At 43.6% G+C, this 24,104-nt stretch overlaps 1 protein-coding gene across 1 annotated transcript in view; it reads left to right on the top strand.

Annotated features, from left to right (window-relative positions):
* TRPM3 (transient receptor potential cation channel subfamily M member 3) overlaps positions 1–24,104 on the top strand; it is a 714,222-nt gene that overhangs the window by 551,272 nt on the left and 138,846 nt on the right. The window contains exon 12 of the mRNA XM_030193857.1: positions 7,632–7,682. Coding sequence (XP_030049717.1) covers positions 7,632–7,682 — 51 coding nt within the window. The remainder of the gene's footprint in view (positions 1–7,631; positions 7,683–24,104) is intronic.

The following is a 24,104-nucleotide window of genomic DNA, read 5'->3' as shown; positions in this document are numbered from 1 at the left end:
GTGGACTAGGAATCTACCTAGGGTGGCACAATTTGGAAGGCAGCATAGTCATGGCAATCAACATGTCTATGTTCAGCACCTCAGAAACAAAAAAGCAACACTGGGCCTTCAGGATTGAGATAATCAAAGTCTCTTGTTTATTAATTGATGGATAGACCCGACACGGGCCGTGTTTCGGCTCACTAGCGCCTGCCTCAGGGGTCAGCTAATCTTGATCAAAATTGTAGGTGGTACTGTCGCAGTATAGCACCTTTGATATGGAATAGAGTCTCAATTGCTCTGAGAACATAATCAGCATGGACAACGCTGTCAGTCTAAAAAAACCGCCAATCTTATGTCCCCTCATTCTAGAGCTTCCTTTCAATTGAAAGAGACTTGCCTCCTGTGCTTTTATGCCACAGAGGTATTTAAACGTCTTCATCATATCTCCCCTGTCCTATTTTTTCCAAAGTATACATATTAAGATCTTTAAGTCTGTCTTCATATGCCTTATGGTCAAGACCACTGATCATTTAAGTAGCTCCCCTCTAGACCAACTCCATCCTGTTGATATCTTTTTGAAAGTGTGGTCTCCAGAACTGTATACAGTACTCTAAATGAGATCTCACCAGAGACTTATACAGAGGCATTATCACTTCCTTTTTCCTGATGGCCATTCCTCTCCCTATGCACCCAAGCATCCTTTTGGCTTTCGCTGTAGCCTTTTCTACCTGTTTGGTCACCTTAAGATCATCTCATACAATCACACCCCTCTTTCATGCTCCCTGTATTGCTCTCTCAAGTTTTGTAACCCAAATAGCATGACCCTGCATTTTTTAGCATTAAATCTTAGCTGCCAAATTCTGGACCATTCTTCAAGTTTCGCTAGAGCCCTTCTCATGTTATCCACGCCATCAGGGATGTCTATCCTATTGTAGATTTTGGTATCATTCACAAAGAGGCAAACCCTACCAGACAGCCTTTCTGCAATATCGCTTACAAAAATGTTAAAAAGAATCACACCAAGGACTGATCCTTGCAGCACACCACTTGTAAGGTACCGTTCCTCAGAGTGAACTCCATTTACCACTACCCTCTGTTGCCTTCCACTCAACCAGTTCTAAATCCAGTCAGTCACTTTAGGGCCATCCTGAGGGCACTAAGTTAATTTATAAGTCATTTATGTGGAACCTTGTCAAAGATTTTGCTAAAATCTAACTACACCACATTCAGTGTTCTCCTTTGATCCAACTCTCCGGTCACACAGTAAAAGAAATTAATCAGATTTGTCTGACAAGACCTGCCTCTAATAAAACACACTACCTCAGGTCCAGCAATTCATTAGATACCAGAAGCCTCACTATTCTCTGTTTTAGAAGTATTTCCATTAATTTAGGATCCCTTTTACTAAGCCACGTAGACGCCTACATGCGCCCAATGCATGTCAGTTTGGAGTTACCCCCAGCTACCATGAGGCCCGGGCGGTAATTTCATTTTTTACGCATGTCTGCTACGCGCGACGGAAAATAGTTTTTATTTTCCTGCGCATGGCGGAAACCGGGAGGTAATCATCATTCTATGTGTGTAGATGATTACCGAATGGTTACTACATGAGACTTTACCCCAAAGTCAATGGCTGGCGGTAAGGTCTCAGACCTAAAATGGACGTGTGCCAATTTTTATATTACCGCACTTCCATTTTCAGCAAAAATGTTAAAAAGGCCTTTTTTACAGGCACGCTGAAAAATGGATCTGCGCGCACCCAAAACACGCGCCTACACTAGCGCAGCCCATTTTTCAGCGCACCTTAGTAAAAGGACCCCTTACCACAGAAGTCAGACTAATTGGCCTGTACCTCCCAACCTCCTCCTTATTTCCACTTTTGTGGAGAGGGACTACATCCGCCCTTCTCTATTCCTCCTTGACCTCCTGACTCTATAGAAGCATTGAAAAGGTCAGGCAGCAGAGCCGCCAGAACTGAAAAGCATCCTAAATCTAGTCTGATAATTTAGCTGGTTAGATTTAAACCTGCTGTTTGGCCAACCAGGTGTGAGGCCCCATTTTAGAAAGAGCATATATGTGAGGGAGGCTAGAGGCATCATTTTGCGAAAGCAGTGGTGAACATGGAGGTTGATGTAAAATATGTATATATCTTCAACCCCTGACAATAATGTGAAAAAAAGCAGAGTAGTGACATTCACATTCTAAAATAGTGATTTTCACATTGATTCCATTTCCATGTATAAATGCTTCAGCTTTCTGTTTGTTCTGGTGGACAGTAGTACAGCCCTACCAGTATACTCCTGTGAGTATGACAGCATCAATAGTTTGAGAGTGAGCATGGGGTCTAAGCGAGCACATGCATTGAATGGAGTAGCTTTATGGTTAGAGCTAGAGTGCTGCTAAGTTACCCAGATCTAGGAGGGGTTAGTAGACTTAAGAACGAGACAATGTACTGCAAATGTATATGCAACTGTATTTAAACAAACAAAAAATATAAAAGATATACTCTTGACAATAAAATGTCTAAATTTCTGGTTTTGGGGGTTATTTTTAATAATTTGGGAATAAAACAGGTTCAAAATCATGATGTGCTCTATGATAAATGATCAAAGAAAATTTGAGCCAGGCATCCTATGGTACTGGTTTTGGAACCAAGCTCTGAAAGTTGTGTTGGTCCTGTAGAAAACTAGGGGCTCAATATTTAAGGGGCCCCTTTACTAACCAGTTAGCACATCTACATTAATATGCGCTACATGGTTAGCACATGGATAATGCAGGAGCCCTTACTGCCTACAAAATAGGTGTTGGTAAGTGCTCCCATGCTAATTTTTCAGAATGGTTCCATGCTAATGGTAAAATACACAAGGGGTAGCAAACTTTCAAAATATCCTCAAAAACCATGAAACATGAAGTTTGCTAAATTAGTGTGTTGCTGGCTGAGTACTGCAAGAAAGAAATTATTCCACGGGGACTAACGATTCGCCTTAGCCCTAAACTATTCCAAGAGGATGTTAACTTTGTGGCTAACTGGAACAGCATTCTCAATTAGTGCTCTTTAGATCTGATGTTGCTTCTTATTCAAACTTTGAAATGTAATATCGTTTAGAAGCTCCTAAGCTAGAGAAGAAGAAAACGAGAATATGTACCTTACAAAATTTTGATAAATCTTTAAAGGAATTAAATCAAAAGACTGATAAATTTAAGCAAGAACTTTCAGTCACTAAAGTTAAGAAATTCCAGTGGGATCAAAAAGATTATAATAGTGGTTTTGTGATTGTTGGATGAAAATGACAGATAAGTGTGAAGTATCTGATGTTCAGAAAAATCTGCATTTTGAATTATCTGAATCCTCCAGTGGAGACGATGAGAGTGAGAAAGGTGGAGAAGGAAGCAGGAGAGGACACCATTAAAAAATGAGGAGTTTAGAAAAATCGAGACAAACAATCTGGGGAGGGGGTGAGAACAAGGAGGGGGGCAAAGAAGACTGTATACACGAGCCCATCGGAGGGATAATTCATTGTGATGAATTTATCACAATACTGCTTAAAATCAGCTGAAGTTTCTGTGCTTTCTAAAGGTCTCTCATTTGTGGCTGCTCGTGGTCATGATCCTTTTCAGTTTTGAGTGGATTTTGCAAAATTTATAAGGTCTCTTCAACTGAAAGTGTGTTTTCAACATGTGAGAACAAAGGTAATGCTTTTTCAGATGTCCAGATGAAGAGTTCTTGGATGCCCGTTGACCCCTATTGTATGAACATTTCGTCAATTGGTTTTGAACAGCTACCTCGGTTTGTCCCCAAAAATCAGACTTCTGAAGAGAATCAGGCTTTACAGAGTCTTGCAGATGCATTCCAGGTGGTGGTTTGGCGTGCAGACAAGGGTAGGGCCATAGTGCTCCTTGATAAATCTGAGTACTTTCATGAAGTAAGACAACAGCTAGCGGACAGTGCTGTTTGTAAATGTCTTGATGCCAATCCTACTCGACATTTTCTTGATAAGATTGATAAGCTTACTAAAGTGGCTCAGGAGCAAGGATTTCTTACTTGGAACAAATATAGATATTTAAATCATAAGTGTGCTCAGATTCCTTTTTTTTTTTTTTTTTTTTTTTTTAGAAAGTTCATAAGACTTCTCAATGCCTCCCTGGTTGTCCTATCGTCTCCTCTCGGAATTCTCTGATGGAACAAATTTGTAAACATGTGGATTGTTTTTTGAGACCACATGATACTACCCACTTTCTAAATATTTTGGCTTCCCTCCAAGTCACTAATGACCAAATTTTTCTATTCACTTTGGGCATTCAGTCATTATATACCTCCATTCCACTACGTGAAGCCCATACAGTAGTGGAACAGGTGTTGAACGAATGTCCTAGACTGCATATGGTTACTATGGATTTCCTTGTTCAACCATTAGATTTGGTCTTGCTAAATAACCATTTCTAGTTTGATAATAAGATCTATTTACTGTTACGAGGAGTAGCGATGGGTGCCTCATTTGCAACATCTATTGCAAATTTATTTATGGCCAACTTGGAAGAACAATGAATATATACTTTGAATGCTTTTCAAGCAGCCATTTGTTGGTTGAGATATATCAATGATGTGTTTGTTATATGGACTGGGACTGAGAGTGAACTGCAGAGTTTTGTGGAAGAGCTAAATAGATGTCATGTGACTATTAAATTTGATTACCAATCTCACCAAAGCTGTGTTATGTTTCTGGATGTTGAGGTCAAGTTTGAGGAAGGTAGATTGCATACCAATGTGTACACTGAACCAATGGATAGAAATACCTTGTTGCAGTACAACAGCATGCATCTTTATCATTTGAAGAACAGTCTACCTTTCTCCCAGTTCCTTAGATATCATCAGATTTGTGAATCTACTGCGTGATTTAGAGATTCTACTCAAGAATTTAAAAATAAGTTTTAACAATGGGGATATCCCAAATCTGAAGTCAAGAAAGCATTTAAATGGACATTATTAAACAATAGGGATCTTTTATTGCAATCTCAGTCCAATATAGAAAAGAGGATTGCATGTGTTTTAAAGTATACTACTTTGCCCTCTAAAATGTCTTCATGTATTAAGCATCATTGGAGGATCATGCAGGCTCATCCTTGCTTCACAGATATTGCTTGTATAATTCTTTATGCCCAAAATAGAAATTTAGCTGACAGATTGTGTAAGTCTGATGTCTGGTCGATTAGTTCAGTACAATAGGGGGGCCATCAGAAATGTGGTAAGTGCTCTATTTGCTCAATTACTGAAGAATGTACCTCATTTTATGATAAGAATAATAACAAATGGGTTCAGCTTAACAGTGAGACAGCTTGTGAATCTGTGGGAGTAATTTATGCTCTCCGCTGTCCCTGTGGTTTACTATATCTGGGACAAACTTCCTGGATCTTTAAAACAAGAAATGTTCAACATTGTATTAAGGCTCAACATGAATTTGTTAATTTGCGCTGTTGGGTGATTGAACAGGTGAATAAGGGTCGGAGAGGTGGGGATTTAAAAAAATACTCAGACAGCAAGAGCAATGCTGGATCCTTTCTCTTAACACTGTTGAACCTATGAGTTTGAATATGGCTGTGGAGTGCCAAGCCTTTTATTGAAAACTACACCTTTAAGAATTGACTAATCTATGATTGGTTGTTCCTGTGTTTGTTATAAAAGCCGGTGGCCATTTTGGACAATCTTTTGAATCTTGGTTCCACCTCCTGAATCAGCGGGATCACAAAACAAGTGGCCCTTGTCATGTATCACAGTACTGGAAGAGAGCTGTCTTATGCACCAGAGGGGACAGGATGCCTCTTTAGTCAAACTAAGTATCTGTGGAACTGTATTTGGATATAATTCATGAATTACTGGTGGTATTTATTGGGACTAATAGGAATTTGATGTGAAATTAGCAAACTGCATGTTTCATGCTTCTTGAGGATATTCATGCTAATGGTAACATTAATGCATAGCCATTAATGGAAAAAAATAGAAAAATCAGGATTTTTACAGCTGTGGTAAAAACGGCTTTAGCATATGGGAAAGGCCTATTTTTACCACATCTTAGTAAAAGGACCCCTAAATGATTTGTGCTTCTATCTTTGGGGTCCTTTTACTAAGATGCAGCAAAATCTGGGCTTAGCGTGGCCTAAAGCAGGACTTTGCTGGGCACTAAAAGACCATTTTTACTGCATCAGTAAAATAGGGCTTTATCCATTTTTCTTATTTGCAGGTCCTGTGCTAATGTTGTCATTGGCACTTGGCATATGCGAATAATTAATATGCACTAAATGGTCCCAGGTTAACCAGTTAGCTAATGTGAACGTACTAGCTAGTTAATGCTTCCACACCCATTCTCCACTCATGTCACGCCTCCTCCCAAAAAATAATTCAAACAAAATAAATAGTATGTGATTAGTGCACACAAACAGGAAAATTACTGTAAGACGCTTTAGCATATCCTGCAGAAAACCTTTTTTGGTGCTCAGAGCCCACGTTAGAGCTTAGCACACCTTAGTAAAAGGACCCCTTTGAGAGTTATACTCCTAAATTGGCCTCTTTGAAAATTTACTAGGACTGAGTTTGTAAATTTATACTCAAAATTTCACTACACTACTAAATTTAGGAGCATAAAAAGTGAGTGGCAACAGGGTTGGATTTACAGCGGGGGGGGGGGGGGGGAGGTATTTAGCACTGATTTTCAGCTCTAGCCTCATAAATTAAGTTCAAAAATCTAGGCAAATGAATGACAGGCCTACATTTATAAGCATAACTTTAAGCTCCTAAATTAACTTGTATTTTCAGCTGAAAACTTTATGGAGTCAGCTTTGTTTGCATATTGGACCCTGGAGTCTTTGCATGATGTGGTTCATTTTGTAGTACCAACAAAAAGCAATCCATAGTTGATGATGTATGTGAGCCTCCAAGACCACATGAACCCTATTTTTTCACATCTGAAGTAGGGTGGGGATCTGAACTTCATGGACTACAACATCTTAGGAAAGAAACCGTTGAAGCAGACAGGATTACGAGAATTAGTAGTTAAATTAAAATAATGCCTGACATGGTTGTGTTTCGCCCGGCATGGGCTGCTTCGGGGGGCAAAATATGCCATATGGTGTATAACAATCACTTCACCAAAAGATAGTTCAGGACCTCCCATTTCAAGGGGGTCTCTGTTCAGAGAGCATATGCTTCTTTCATCTTCCAACAGTGTCTGGTTCAATGGTAACTGTCCTTCTGAAACTAGCCGACCGCCTGCCTGCCTGTTTGTTTCCTATTACAACATCTTAAGACATTTCTTGTCTAGGCAAGGAAAAAGGGGTTGGGCAAAAAAATGTTACACAGCTTATATAGAATCCATATCATTATCTGGAAACTGAAGTATTCTAACTATCTAGACAACAAAACATCAGTTTGAGAACCACAGTAACTTGGCAGACCGATTGAATATAAAAAGTCGCAACCAACCAATACCTGTAAAATGTTCCTTTTGCTCAGGAGCACTGAGGGGAGAAGAACTTGTTTGCTCGTTCAGCAGTCACAAGTCCCACACTTTCTATTTGCGTCTCCTGTATTATCTAGAGAAGCAATGTACCATACAGAGCAGTCTAACCTTTTCCTTCCCTCCTGTTTATGTTTCCAGAGACACGGGCCTTCAAACACACTGTACCATTTGGTCAGGGACGTGAAAAAGGTAAGAGCCAGCAGATAAGATGGCAGCTCACGGAGGTAAAGTAACCACCAGTGTTTGTTTCTTAGAGACAGCCTACTTATTGCATGAGCTTCCAAACACCTCTTCTGCTCCCTTTTCTTCTATGCTTCCCCGTTACTAACTGCACCATTTTTCTGTAGAGAGTATACTAGTCTTTTTCTTTCCTTTTTTCACACATAGAGGGCAATTCTATAAAGGGGCACTGTCTGGATCCTATTCTGTAAAGGAATGTAGCATGTACTTTCCCTTACAGAATATTAGTGCAACAGATAAAATACATGGGGTCGATAGTCAAAGTGATTTAACCAGCCAGAAATGGCTCCTGGATGGTTAAATAGCCTGTCAGGGCTAACTGGGTAGTACGGCTGAAAATAACCAGTTAGCACTGAACTGAAAACCAGCGGCTATTGTGGGGTCAATCTTGGGGCGGAGTCAGCACTTGGTTAGTTAAATGCCGATATTCAGCACTTAACCAGTCAGGTTAACAACATAAATTTGACCACATAAAAGTCAGTCCTATCTTTGGGGCCCTTTTACTAAACTGCAGTAAAAAGGGCCCTGCGTTAGCACCGGGGGCTGTTTTTGCCGCTCACTAAGTCCCTTTTTACCGCAGTGGGTAAAAAGGCTGGAAAAAACCATGGCCATTCCTAAGATTGCTCTTACCACATGGCCATGCAGGAGGGAGCACTTACCGCCACCCATTGAAGTAGCGGTAAGGGCTATCACGCTAACCTGGTGGTTACTGGGTTGCACGTGGCACTGCCCGATTACCGTCGGGTAACCCCCTGAGGAAATATTTTTTTGAATATTTCTGCTAGCGCCAGAAATGCCACATGGTGGGGGTGGAACCACGTTGGGCCAGCAGTAGCTCCAGATTGGCTTGCAGTAAGCCTGCAATGGGCTTCCTGCCACTTAGTAAAAGGGCCCCTTTATACGTTGAGCCATAGCTGGTTAAGTGCCAACTCTGGAAACTGAGAAATTCAGTGCCGGTGCCTGGACATGGCCTGGCACTGAATTTCCAGGTTTAATGCTGGCAGCGGTCAGTAAAACGCTGATCGCGGCTGGCTATTCAGACCTCTGGAGGCTAACTCCTGCGGTCGGCGGTGAAACCGGATGTTCAATAACGGGCCATTTCCTGTGATTGACATTGAATATCCTGTTTATTTTTCACCGCTTTAAACTTAACCAACCAAGTCAATATTCAGCGCTGGCTGCTTAAGTTTAAACCAGCCAAAGATAAGCCTGCTATTTCGTCAACCTGATTTGGCCACCAAATTTAACCAGCTATGCGCTAAATATTCATGGATAGCCGGTTAAGTGCTATTTCACTGGCCAGGAGCTATTCCTGGTCAGTTAAATAGCGCTGAATATCGGGGAGCATGTGTAGATTTTAGGTGAGATCACATACATTAGCCATAGAGTTGGCATAAGTGTTTACACCTAGATTCCTATATAATGCACATAAATAATAGTATTCTATAATTTATACGCATAACTGTGTGCCCTGCCCACACTCCACCTACATGCGCACCCACCTTCAAACCTGCACACCATCACATTTTGGCACCGTTATATAGAATAGTATTTAACCACAATATTGGCATGTGCAGGACCGCCAGGGTAGGGGCAGGGGGGAAAAAATTCCCTGGGCCCGGCGCTGCAGTCCCCGGCCTCACCCGCCCGCCTTCAGCTCCATCAACAGCCCCCCTCCGTCCACCACTGGGCCCCCTGCATTCAAATCACAGCACCTCACCTCCATGTGAAAGCGCAGCGGCAGATCGCCTACCTTCAGGCCTTCCCTCCCTGTGTCCCGCCCTCGTCTGATATAACTTCCTGTTTCCGCGAGGGCAGGACACAAGGAGGGAAGAAGGCCCGAAGGGAGGCGATCTGCCACTGCACTTTCACACGGAGGTGAGGTGCTGTGATTTGAATGCAGGGGGCCCGGCCTGGTGGTGGATGGAGGGGGGCTGTTGACGGGGCTGGGGGTGGGCAGGTGGAGACTGGGGACTGCGGCACGGTGGCCTCGGGGGGGGGCGACCTCGTGGGGGGCCGGCGGTGATGGGAGCAGCCTTGCCCCGGGCCCAGCCCAGTCTCTCGGCGGCCCTGGGGATGCGCATTCATATGTGCCAGTATTCAGGTCATTTACACCCATTCTTGGTGCCTAAATGTTGATGCCTTCTATATAGAATTACCCCCTAACGCATAGTCAGTGCCTTTCTAGGCTTCTTGTCTCAGTAGTATTAGTTGCTTTAGATAAAGTGCTTCTGCTTGAGGAAATGAAAGCTTTTTTGTTCATTTTTTTCTGTGGCGTAGATTTAGGCTGCTTCCTCAGCATTTTATTGGGGTGGTGGAAGAAAATAAAGGTAGGGAACGGCAAGGACAGGAGCATTGCTGTTGGTTTACTATTTTTTAGTCAGTCTGGTTAGACAATGCAGTTTTTTGAATTTGCTTTATGTGATGTTACACAAAATACTGTTGAAATGACCTTGTTCCCCACCTCACCCCTCAGAAGATAGGACAGAAAAACATTCTGGATCCCAAAGGCAGAGCTCATTTTTTTTCTCATGAATCTATGCTGCTTGAATTGTCTATAAAGCAGTTTTTGATCATCAAAACTGTAAACACTTACCATACGGAGCCATGATATTTTGAGTGTGCAGTTGAGGGAGTGACTTCACAATTTTGTCTCTCTGCCCCTTTTGCTTCCCTTGCCAGTGTGAAAAACAGGGACACTCCCAATACACAGGGGTACATGGTTTCTTGACGGTGAAAATCTGCCTATGTGGGGAGAAGTGCACAAGCTCGGGACTGAAACCCAAAGGCAACAGCTACATACAATATCTAGAATATAATGTGCAAAACTCAAGCTGTGAATTCCCACTCTGTGACCTGTTAATAAGCATTTATGACAACAAAATCCTGGCTGAAATAGCCTTATGTCAGATTCTACAATCCAATAGACATTTTTTTAACCACATTCCCTTATCAAAGGTTTTCCTTTTGTTCTTTTGATTTTGTTTCTTATTTCCACAAATGCTTTTAATACCACTTATGACTCCACAATATCATATGGACTGGCCTGCCCTTCACACACAGAACATTATCTATTTAGACCCTTCTCTGACCGGAAAGAGTTTGTGGTATATGATTCCATCAACAGCTGGCTTCACTCCCAGACCAACTATGCTTTGAGGTCAGTGCATACATCCTTTCCACATCTTCTTAAACTGCCCTTCTTTCACTACAGACAGGGTGAGCTGTGTTCATAGCCAGTGGGGCATAAACAGGGCTTTTTTTTGAGGGGGTACTTGGGGGTACTGAGTACCTGAACCTTTTTCATTGTCTGCTAAAATTGACTCATGGTCCCCAAGTTATAGTGCAAGAGCTCAGGCTCTACACACCAATTCTGCCTTGTCATAGATTCTGTGACTGGTTGCAGGGGGCCTGGCTATTGTGGGGTGGGTCCCTCAGTGATCACTCCACCCCTGAAGGGTGGTCTGGCATTTGAGTACCGGCACCTTTTTTGCTAGAAAACACGTACTGGGCATAAATAAAACAAAGTCTGGTGTGCAGCAAACTTGGAAATCCTGCTGGTAGGCCTAAGTCAGATGCCTCTGGTGTCCTGGGCAAACCTGTTGTTAGAGAGCAAAGCTGCACAATCGTGCAACAGAAAACAAAAAATCAAACAAAGGCAAGATGCCTAGACTCTCTCTCCACACACAGATTTGTAGTCCCTTGGTGCAGTGCTGAGTAACAGCATCCGTTCAAGCATTTGGGTACCAACTCTGAGACTGGTTGGATGAGAGTGTACTGATAGTACTGGGCCCAATCAGCTATTCCCTCTCATGTGGGCCTCAAATGTAACTGTGGTATGCAGAAAGTCTCCAATCTGGCTAGAATAACATAAACAATGAGCCTTCTTCAATGATTCCTTGGTTCTTCCAAGCTAGAAACTTCAAGCTGGATTCTACTGGTTTCAGGGTAGATGTGTAAGCATGCAGTCCTTGGCCTTCTACACATACAAACAGCTTGATGCAGCTGAGTGCAATTCATGTTGGTTGGTCAGGCCTCATATGCACACAAAATGGCTGTCCAGGCCAGGCCTCACACATATATGTTTCAGTATAATGTATCAGTATGAATATGAATATATAATTGTATGTAATCAGACCATTACCTTGAGATGGTTAACAGAAGAAAAAGAAATACAATCCAATTAAGAGACATACTTAACCAATAACCAAGTTTTTAGCAATTTATGAAATTTCAAATAAGCGTATGAAAACCTAAGATCTGGGGAAAGAGAATTCCACAGCTTGGGAGGGTAAACATTTTTAGGAATTAGGTTCCCACAGCATGCCATTAAATATATTGTTGGTGCTGAATTTCCTAAATCTGTAGGGTCACTAGCATTTTAGCATCTAGGTGTAATTGACCCCTCTTCCAGTAATTTCCAGGGCATTATTGGTAAGTAGATATAATGAGGTTATCCAAATTTATATGCCTAGTTGAATGAAGGCAATCACTCATATAAATAGGCTCTAGTGGGCTCTTACATCTCCATACTGACAGTTTACTCCTCCTACTACTACTACTACTACTACTAATCAATTTTCAAGCATTACCAGGCATGCACGGCATTGTATAGAGCAGTGATTCCCGAACCTGATCCTGGAAGCACCCCTGACAGTCAGGTTTTGAGGAGATCCACAATGAATATTCATGAGAGAGATTTACATGTGCTGCCTCCACTGCATACAAATCTCTCTCTTGAATATTCATTGTGGGTATCCTGAAAATCTGACTGGCTGGGGTGCCTCCAGGACCAGGTTTAAGAACCACTGATATACATATATATTAGAGTGACTGTCCCTGCTCTAGAGCAGTGTTTCCCAAGTCCAGTACTGGAGTACCCCTTGCCAGTCTGGTTTTCAGGATATCCACAATGAATATGCATGAAAAATTTGCATATAATGGAGGCAGTGTATGCAAATCAAGTTTGTGCATATTCATTGTGAATATCCTGCAAACCTGACTGGCAAGGGTACTCTAGGACAGGACTTGGGAAACACCGCTCTAGAGTAGAGAACTGCAGGGATAGCGGGGGTACTGCAGGGATCCCCTCTGGGGATCCTGTGAGGATGGATCCAGGTCTGGGGGGATGGACCCAGGTATTGCAGGGTCCCTGCAGAAGAGCATGCAGATCCGAGCTTTGCCTTTCCTCCCCCAAACCACAGGGGGCCCTCCTGGCACATACTTCAAGGCACCCTGGTGGTCTAGTGGCTTCTTTGGGGCAGGAAAGATCCCCACTCTTTCCTGGCCACTGCCACTGATCCTCTCGTCGCTGTTTTTTAAATTGGCTGCCTAGACTTCCAACGGCAGCCTCACGAGACTTATGTGGAAGTCTTGTGAAACCACTGGTTGAAGTGTGGTTTTCTCTCTCTCTCTCTCAACTTCTCCCTCTCTTTTTTGTCCTGTCATTATTGTAGTTCCTTTCCTTTTTCCTATATTACTTTTTGTTATTGTGAACCGCTCAGATGGTATATACTGACTTGACTTGACGCTCAGCAAATATTGTGTACAAACAACTTAATATTCCACAAATTCATGAAACCAAAACAGGGGATTTTTACTACTTTGAAAATGTATATAGGAGTGGCCTAATGGTTAGTGTAGCTGGTTGCGGACATGGGGAACTGGGTTCAATTCCCACTGCTGCCTAATGGTCAGCAGTGGGTGGAGATCCTGGGGAACCAGGTTCAATTCCCTCTGCAGCTCTGTGTGACCTTGGGCAAGTCACTTAACCCTCTGTTGCCCAGGTACAACAGTAGTATAATGTACTACTTAGACTGTGAGCCCACTAGGGATAGATACACTACCTGTAAAATGAAAACTGTAAACCACTTATGTCTACGCAGTATATAAATACTTAAAACTGTGAACAATGTTCTACTGAATTGTATATAAATTGCTCAGAATTGAGTGCTCTTGTTCAACAATTCAAAGAGGCAAATCTTGTTCACCATCACTGCACCATTAAAATGTGAACACTGAAATGGAGCCACAAAAATCTAACCTGCAAAGCACAGTTTTTTATATGGTGTAAACACGGTACGTATCTGGTTGATGACGTGTCTTGCAGGTTAATGATGAATTGCAAAATTGTGGGTCCTTGGTGCTGTGCTGCACTGTCAGTTCACCCACACCATATTTGATAAATAAATCCAAACAATCATCACATCAGTTAAATATAAATATATATATATATTTTTTTTCAAAGTATTATAATCCCCTGTTTTGGCTTTATACATTTGTATAATATTAAGTTGTTTATACACAATATTTGCTGAGAGCTCCCATTGACAGTATTAAAACATGTTTTACACATGGAAAATGCTTTATAAAATTACTACCATAATTGTAAAATAGAGGCCAGAGAAGAGCAGCATATTCCTTAATAGATGAGAACTCCAATACACAGTACACTCATAGGAGCCAATGACCTTACCCAATGTGTGTTCTCCGTCTTATAAACCATCATGCCTTATCCTCTGTCCTGAACACCCATAGCTCCCCCCTCAAAAAATATAAACCTCTATTAACATTTTACAAATTTTAGCCTTTTTTTTTTACTGCTGCTCTCATAATACAAACTATAAAGTCCAAACAAAATCATTTTTTCTGTACTTAGAAATGTTTTGTTTTCCTTTTGAAGCAAAATAGACCTTGTGAATGTGAGTTAGCATAAGGAGAAATGTATTTATTTAGATTTTGCTCATACCTTTTTCAGTAGTAGCTCAAGGTACACTGGACATTTCTCTGTCCCAGGAGAGCTCATAATCTAAGTTGGTACCTGAGGAAATGGAGGGTTAAGTGACTTGCCCAAGATCACAAGGAACAGCAGTGGGGTTTGAACCAGCCACCTCTGGATTACAAGACAGGTGCACTAACCACTAAGCCATTCCTCCACTCCAAGGTTAGATTTCATCTGCTAATTTGCTCTCCTTTAGTCCCTCCAGACCAGTCTAGATAAATGGGTTTTGCACTCCTACCAGCATGTAGCTGAGAACTACAGACTTGTGATGGAGCCTATAAGATACCTATGCAGACCCTTCTAGAGTCAGTATGAATGTAACAAGGAGAAAGAACTAACAAACAGAAAAAGAAGCAACAAATCACTCCTAACCATTCTCACCCATGGCATGCTGCACTGCAAGGAAGCAGCTGCCTCAAACGGCAGGAGGGGGGAAAGAGCCCGACTGCCGAAACAGAGGTGTATTTTATTTTATTTATTTATTTATTTATTTGCTGCACTTGTATCCCACATTTTCCCACCTATTTGCAGGCTCAATGTGGCTTACAAAATGTTACAACAACATATACACATTATAGGATATGAATTTCAGAATATGGATACAGATGGGTACATAGAATATCATAGCAAACATATTAACGGAATAATAATTTTACAATTGTTACAAATAAGAGTGCATAAGTAAATCATATTGGATTGGAAGTGAATTGAAAGATAAACATAACATAACATAATGATATCAGGACAAGATATAATATTCAGTCATGAGGATATAATTAAGATGAGCAGATAGGAGGGTTCCTGAATAGTTGTAATTGGAATAATTAGGAAGTCAAATCGTTATGGGGAATCTTTGTTGTACGCCTTTATGAATAAGTAAGTCTTTAATAATTTTCGGAAGGTTGTCAGGTCGTGTGTTGTTTTTATGGCAATCGGTAATTCATTCCATAGTTGTGTGCAGATGTATGAGAAACATAGCTCATAGGTTCCTTGTATGCTCTATGCGAAGAGAGCTATGTCTGTCTCTTATCATCCTTTTCTTAACCTTGTTTTAACAAAAAGAATCACGTCCTTCAAAAAGGCAACACTCTACAGTATGCACACTGACAAAAATCCCGTGGAGCTAACCACACAGCAGGTAAGGGCAGGGTCTAGGCCAGTCTGAAGGGACTAAAGAAAAGCAAATTAGCAGGTAAGATCTCATTTTTTCCTTCCTCAGCATCCCTCCAGACCAGCCTAGACAGATGGGAAATAACAAAGCAGTGAGCATCAAGAGTGGGAACCCCGGAGCCCCAACTCCAATATCCAAGTCCCACAGGCTGCGTGCTGAAGAGCAAGAACTTCAGTGTGGTAGCGCCTAGCAAAGGAATTCAGAGAAGAATAGAGTTCCACTCTAAAAATCTCCTGGGGCAGTACCAAAGCACTCTCTGCCCATGAAACTGTCTGCCCTCTAGTATAATGAGTTTTAAGGGCATCTGGGACCACCCTGCCAGTCAGAAAGTAAGCCAGAGCAATAGCCTACTTAATTCAATGAGCAATGATAGGCTTTGACACCACCAGACCCCTTCTCCATTCAGCTAGCAATACAAATAAACAATCCGACAGGCAAAACTCTTCTGTCCGAGCCAATGCAAGTGTCAAAGCAGTCTCCCGGATAGTCCAGGGTCTGGGAATAGATCATATTGCTTTTGGATCAATTGATGACCCACTGTAAAGACTCCATAACCTGCACCACTCACTCTCCCAGGCTGACTTCACCTGGATCAGCCAGTTGTCCAGAAAGGGATGTACAAGGATCAATTCCTTCCACAGAGCAGCAGCCACCTCCACCACCACTTTGGAAAGGTGTGTGGAATGGTCATCAGTTCAAAGGGAAGTGCACAAAATTGAAAGTGCAGACCCAGAATCGCAAATCGAAGGAATTGCTGATGACACACCCAGATGGGAACATGAAGATAGGCTTCTGTCAGATCCAAGACGATCAGAAACTCTAAGAGCTGCACTACCACGATGACACCATGTGCCAAAATGATACTACCGCTAGGCTACTTTGCCCCCTGTCAGTAATTTTGGATTTGCCGTGTGCCCTTGGTGCTGGGAAACATAATTTATTTATCTCCTCATGCACGTGCCATTTATGGAGGTAATCAGCAGTTGGCACACACCAACTGGTCACCGCATGTGTAGCACGTGAGCCCTTACCAGTAGATCAGTGGGTGGCGTTAAGGGTTCAATGCCATACTGGGAAAGAACAAAGGTCCATCAAGCCCAGCATCCTGTTTCCAACAGTGGCCAATTCAGGTCACAAATATACCTGGCAAGATCCCCAAAAAGTACAAAATATTTTATACTGCTTATTCCAAAATTAGTGGATTTTCCCCAAGTCCAACTTAATAATGGTCTATGGACTTTTCCTTTAGGAAGCCATCCAAACCTTTTTTAAAACTCTGCTAAGCTAACCGCCTTTACCACATTCTCCAGCAACGAATTCCAGAATTTAATTACACTAAGGGTAGTTATGTGTATAACTGTTAATTGGTGCCAATTAACACCAATTATATCCAGTAATCGATTGTTAATGCCAATTAGCATCTAATTTGTCTATTAAAGTTACACATGTAACTGACTTTATTCTATAACTTGGGCATGCAAGTTTCTGCACTAAGGGCTAGATTCTATATATGGTGCCAAAAAAGCACTATTCTATAAGCCGTACTTAGTTAGGTGTAGTTTAGGGAAAGGGAAAGAGGATAGGACTTGATATACCACATTTCTGTGGTTACAATCAAAGCGGTTTACATATTTTACAGGTACTTATTTTGTACCCGGGGCAATGGAGGGCAGGGTTAAGTGACTTGCCCAGAGTGACAAGGAGCAGCAGTGGGAATTAAACCCAGTTCCTCAGGTTTTCAGGAATTGAGCCTAACTTTAGGCACGGCCATTTGCACCAACTGAAATGAGGTACACGTGCGCACCTACATTAGACGTGTATCCCCGTTATTCTATAACAACATGTGTTCATTTTAGGAACACCCCTGTTATGCCCATGACCCTCCCATTTCCACACACCCTTTTTCAGATCACGTGTAAATTTTAGATGCGGATGCCGCACCTAAATTTATGCATGCAAATGCCCATTAAATCTAATTAGTGCCAATATTTGCTTGTTAGAAAGCCAATTACAGGCGCTAATTAACTTGTTATTCAATTAAATTGTGCACACAAATTGGCTATATGCCCAAATTTGCATGTGCAGTTTTGAGCAACTTTTATAGAATTAGGGGTAAGTGCCAATTGGGGGGTGCACATTTATAGAATGAGGGGGATAGGGGCCTCTGTGGACACCCAGTTTAGGTGACTTGTTATAAAGGTACCCTTAATGTGCATGGTAAACCAGTGGCGTAGCCAAGGGTGGGCCCAGGTGAGCCCAGGCCCACTAAGTAGCAGCACACCTATGATGTGGCTGGCAGAGATCCTCAAGCCCGACCAGCTGAAAACTCCCAACAACTGTCCCTCCTGCATACCTTGTAAATAGCAGATCTTCACCTGCAGCGAGCAGCGACTGATACATACTGTTTGCATCTGCCCCATAGTCTTCCCTCTGATGTATTCCCGCCAATGTGGAAACAGGAAGTTGCATCAGAGGGAAGACTGTGGGGCCAACATGAGCCGTGTGTATTAGTTGCTGCTCACTGCCGGTGAAAATCTACTACTTAAAAGGTATGGGGGGAAGGGGGATGTTTGAGAGACCATATGGCATGCAGGCGAGAGAGGGAGAGACCAAATCACTTGCGGGACAGGACAGAATCTTGGGCCGAGGCCCACCCAAAATTGGGTGTCTGGCTATGCCCCTGTGTAAACTTTAGTCCATAGGCCCCTTTATCTCTTTGCACTCAATACCTACTATTTAAAGAAAGTCTGTAGAGAACTGGTCTTAATTAACAAGCAGTGACTACGCATCAATCATTAAATATTGTCTGCATAATACTAATTGTTATCACAAAAATAAAATCCCTAGACAGGGAGAGTCATGAAATTTACAGTCCACCAGATGTTCACATCATTTCTTTATGAGAGATAAAAGTGTAATGTGCAGGAATTAACTTAAAAGCAAAGAGATATTATACTGTCCATTTAAGTCAGTTAAACCTGTAGACATAACCACCCCCTCTCCCCAAATTCTATATATAGCACTCAAAAGTGTGCACATGTGGAGTTCTTTTTCTTACTTGGTCTTAATGGATTTTATACTGTAAACCACTTTGGTCTGGAAAAGGTAAGCAGTATATCACTTAACGAGCATAATTGGGTACTATCAATGGCACTAATTGGAAATAATTGGAATTGACGCATTCATCTTTACAGTAGCTAGTCTATAAAGATGTGCACGTAAATGTTTCCACGCGGATCTGAAAAGGGGGCTTGGCCATGGTAGGGGCATGGGCACGTCAGGGCCGTTTCTAGGATTTACGCATTGTTTATAGAATACCGCTTAGCATGCATTTTTTTGGTGCCCAAATTTGGGTGCCATTTACAGAATTGAGTCCTTAGCTTTTTTCATTTGTGATGTATTATATACCCTTTCTATGCCATTGTGTTTTCAATTTCACTTTAATAGAAATGGAAAGCAGTGCACATGTGACATATTGACCCAGGGCTGGTTTTAGACATGGTGTGGCCCAGGGTAGAAATTAAGGAGGGGGGCCCTGATCCCTGATCCTCCCAATCTTCCCACCTGCAATGCTACTATGCACGCTGGGCATCTTTTCCTCTTCTCCCCACCATAGTCCATCTTCCTCCCTTTCCCTCACCTTGCGATCTTCTTTAAAATTTTTATTTCCCATTTTAGATGAGCCCCAGCACGGCAACCATCCTCACAAGCTGCCTCCAGCTGTCTGGAAGCTTCCCTCTCTGCTGCGATTTGCCCAGTAGGAAATAGGAAATTTAATCAAGGGGGGGGGGTGGATCGTGGCAGAGAGGGAAAGCTTTGGGGCAGCCGCAGGCAGCTTGTGAGAGTGGCTACCACGCTGAGGCCCTTCTGAGAAGGGAAGTAAAATTTTTAAGAAGATCGGGAAGGGAGGAGGAGACGGACTGTTGTGGGTAGAAGGGGAAGTGATGCCTAGACCACTGTGGGGTCCCCTTGAACTGTGGGGCCAAGGGCAGCTGCCCTGTTTTCCCCCCTCTCCCTAACGCCGGCTCTGTATTCACCCCCTATAGAAGAGAGAACATGACTTAAAAAAGAGACATATAATGAGAATTAATGAAAATGAAAGCTTAAGATTCCTTGGGGTTGGAAGGCAGTAAGATCTATTGTTTTGATAATATTTTAATGAGAGGTAGTTTGTTTTTTTGCCCTTGAGAAATGGCACATCACAATATCCCGGGCTTGACTGCTGTTAGATGTATGCTCAGAGTTTATCTCTCTCTTTGCCTAATTTAAGATATCATTGTCTCACAAGGAGTCACACCAAGTAGAAGCTCATTAAATTTTGGCTGTCTAAACTGTTGATCACAACATAGAGAAACAGAGAAGCTTGGAACAGGCTGTGATGGACAGCCAGAGATCTGATTAAACAGGAAGAGAACTGCAGGAAACATAGATGATACTAACAGCAATTTAATAGCTTAACTGAATATTTATTTAATTGTGATGATGTAGTGACTTATTTTATGTAAACCCCTATTAGCCTGAGTAAGTCCCTCTGGATAGTCTCGGGGGAGTGACTGGGACTGAGTCCCTGGGTGGGAGGAAGCCCAACCTAAGGGGAGCCGCTTTGAAATAAAATGCAGAGAAATGGTGTCTATTTTCTCTAGAGTGACAGTTCTGGGAGGAGTTTAGAGGAAATAAAAAAGGGAAAAGAAGAGTGGGAACGGGTCTTTGGTTGCCTGAAAACCCCTGCCAAGTGACCCGAAGAAGGAGAAGGGGGATCCTGAACTGCCATCTTATGCTTGGGCTGGAATTAAGGAGCAGTGTCATGTCCCCCAGCTCAACGCAAGCGGCATCCTAGAGCTGCGCGGGGTCCCATTGACACGCACACTTGACTGGCACTGCCTGAGCCATGTGTGTGTAGTCCTCGCTGGGTTTGTTCAGAGAGCAGTGGTTGCAGGCTCCTTAATTGCTTTGCTTCCATGCACCTGTTTCTGCTCTCTCTCTCTCTGCCTGGATTCCAGGCTCTTTGATTGATTTGCTTCCACCCACCTGGGTCTGCTCTTCCTCTGCCTGGCTTCCCTTGCTTCTATCCTATTGGTCTTCCGGTTCCTCCTTCCCCTGCTCTTGTCCTATGGCTGTGCCCCTTCTCCCTGCTGATGTCAGACACCAGCACTTTATCAGCTGAGCTCTCCCTGGACTCCATGTTTCGGCTTCTACTTTGGTAGGTGTTTCTAACTCTGTAGTCTGCTTCTTATCTACTGGTCCCTCGTTGCTGACTTTGCCTGTACCTGTTACCCTTCTGCCTGCTGCCTGCCTACTGACTTTCGCCTGTACCTGGATTACTCTCTTGCCTGCCGCCTGCCTACTGACTTTCGCTTGTACCTGGATTACTCTCTTGCCTGCCGCCTGCCTACTGACTTCCCTGTACCTGGATTACTCTCTTGCCTGCCGTCTGCCTACTGACTGCCGCTTGTACTTGGATTACTCTCTTGACCTGCTGCCTGCCTGGCCGATACATTCATCACCCCGCTTCCAGCTCCGTCCTGTAAGTCCTGCAGGCCGCCCGCACCTAGGCGCTCAACCTCTGGGGAGCGGCAGTCAGCGCAGGTGAACCCCGGGGTTGTCCAGCTGCCAAGCAGAACCTGGTCCGAGTACCGGGCTCAGCAGTGCTCTACTTGGTACAAGAACTCACAAGTCTGACAAGAAGCTATTGTCACACTCACAATAGCTGGTGAAGAAGACAGAGCTTCGGGCAGATTGGGGGGTCCGACCCATAAGCAGGGTTTAGGGCAGGAAGAAGCCTGCTTAAGGTCAGGGTTTAGCCCTGCGAGGTACACCTGCAAAAGGAGGACAGCCATAAGGAACTGTGCCTGGTGGTAGCGGAATGATTCAGTTAAGAAGCAGAACAACCCCAAAGGTTACAACTGGCTGGCAGGATAGGCATGGACAGGAAGATTTGTTCATATGTAAATAGCCCTGACTAAAAATCCCCTGTAAATATACCTGTGAAGAAAGTGGTATAGATGTTCTCCCTGTCTCTCCCCCCCAAACCGCAGAAATCTGAGATTGATTTAAATAAGAGTTCATACAAGTGACTGTGGTGAAGATTTATTGAAGTTACCATCTGTCTGTTGCGGAAGTTACAGGAAACACTCTCTCACTGATGTAGTTCAGCCCCCTTTCAGCAGATGGTGGTAGTCTGCTGAGGTGGAGGTTGAGGCTGACTCAATTCAGCCACCTAGCAGGCTGCAGAGGCTGAGCGTAAGCCAGAGGGGCAGGGATCAGGCCTGGAGGGAGTTAAAAGCCCCCGCATAGTACAGATCAGAGAAGGCTCACTAGAAGGTATCACATTGTACAAATTCTTTTGATGAGGGTACAGATAGTGATGGTCCTTGAGAGGACCTTAGAGGTAAATGTAAGTAAAGGGCTAACTTATTCTTTAAGTTCTCTGGCCCATTTTGTCTGAGGGCCTTGAAAATCAAACATAGAGTTTTAAATTTAGCCCTGTAAGGTACTGGTAGCTAGTGTAGGTTTTGCAGGAAGGGTGTGGTGGTCATCCCACTTGCAGCCTTCTATCAATCATGCTGCAGCATTCTGAACTAGGAGCTGATACAAACTCTTTTTGGTTTGGCTGGCATACGGGACATTACAGTAGTCTAGTCATGATGATATCATGGCATGGACCACTGTGGTCAGACTCGTCAATATATGGAGAGAGATTTTGTAGCTGCCATAGGTGATAGAGACAATTTTTGAAGGTTGTTTGAATTTATGGAATCAGAGTGAATGATGATTCTAGCAGTGTCCCAAGATTCCTGACATATGATTTTAAGGGTAGTTCATACTTCCCAAAAGGTATTTTGAAGTCAGGCATTTGTCCACTTGTGTTTGGTACCCAAAGAATCTCAGTTTTATTTGGGTTCAGACAAAGTTTGTTGTTGTTTGCCCATTTCTGAGTTGCAGTTAGGCAGGCAGGCAGTTTTCTCAGACAGTTTACTCATATGTTTGTTTTTAATTATTATTTTGCAAACATGACTAGATTCCAGAGATCTCCCCCCCCCCCCCCCCCCCCCCCCCCCCCAATAAGCTCCGGGATGCTATTGGAGGAGTGGAGGTGAAAGGACCTGCTGGATGAGGGTCTTCCTAATGGGGTTTAGACCACAGGAGGGGGATTTGTTTAGGAAGAGGGAACCACATGGTGGGCACTTACAAACATTAGGGGGGGTAACGTGTGTAGAGCCTAGAAGGGGTTTGCTATCAGAGGTGCTATGGTTGGGGGTATTTACTATCGGGGGGGGGGATTGTCGGGGTCAGTCTAGGAGGCTGGATGTTGCCCCCAGGGAGGGTTGCTGGTGTAGGGGAGATGGGGGAATGCTGCCACATGGGGTTAGGCCCCTGCTGATCAGGGCCATGTTAGGATGCTGCTCCACATCTGTGTGTCTGTGGAAGGGGTAGTAACATATTTCCCCATGTGTAGGGTTACCATACGTCTGGATTTACCCGGACATGTCCTGTTTTTGAGGACATGTCCGGGCGTCCAGATGGATCTGGCCAGCCTGCCCGTTTGTCCGGATTTCTGGACAAACGGGCTGGCTGGCGGGCGCGGGACTCCCCTCCCCTTACTCTACTATCCCTGGTGGTCTAGAGGTACCTCTTCATCTTCGGGGCAGGAAAGAGCCCCCTCTTCCCTGCCTGGAGCACTGCTGCTAGCTGCCCTGCATACTGTGAGTCCGGCTCTCAGCGTTTCAAAATGGCCGCCGAGAGTTGAAGCAGCCTCACAAGACTTCAACTCTCGGCGGCCATTTTGAAACGCCGAGAGCTGGACTCACCACAGGATGCAAGGCAGCTGGCAGCAGCGCTCCGGGCTAGGTATTGCTGGAGCATGGAGGAGGCCCGTGGACAGCCGGTGTCTGCGAGTTCGGGCTGTGAGTGTCTCCCTCTGGGGTTGGGCTGGTAACTCTTGCTTCCCCAAATTCGCCTGTCAAAGTTGACCAAGTCCCGCTTTCACCCGGGTGCATGCAGGGATTTGTAGTTAAGAAATGCAAGCTTCAAGTGAGCGGTGGAAGCATAGGAGCCAGATTTGGGTTGCCGAGCACCCCCCCCCCCCCCCCCCCCCCGTATTAGGCTCTTTCATTGTGTCCAGGGAGGGATAATTTGTATTGTGGTTGGACCCTTGCTTATGGGTGCAAGTTCAGGTTTGGGGAGGAAAGGAATATGCGTCAGGGGCAAGGGCGTGAAAGGGGCGTGGCAGGGGCATGGAAGGGGGCAGGGGACGTGAAAGGGGCGGGGCAAGTGTCCTCTTTTTATGAGGACAAAAAAATGGTAACCCTACCCATGTGCAGCATTCTGAAATTGCTGTTCGCTCTGGTCATAGAGGGGCTGGGACATGCAGCACTGCTCCTGTTTTACTTGAGACTATTTTCTCTTGTTTCTTTGTTTT

This window comes from Microcaecilia unicolor, chromosome 2, assembly GCF_901765095.1.
Source record: "Microcaecilia unicolor chromosome 2, aMicUni1.1, whole genome shotgun sequence".
Taxonomy (NCBI): Eukaryota; Metazoa; Chordata; class Amphibia; order Gymnophiona; family Siphonopidae; genus Microcaecilia; species Microcaecilia unicolor.
The sequence above is the reverse complement of the archived record's forward strand: the minus strand, read 5'-3'. Positions and strand labels throughout refer to the sequence as shown.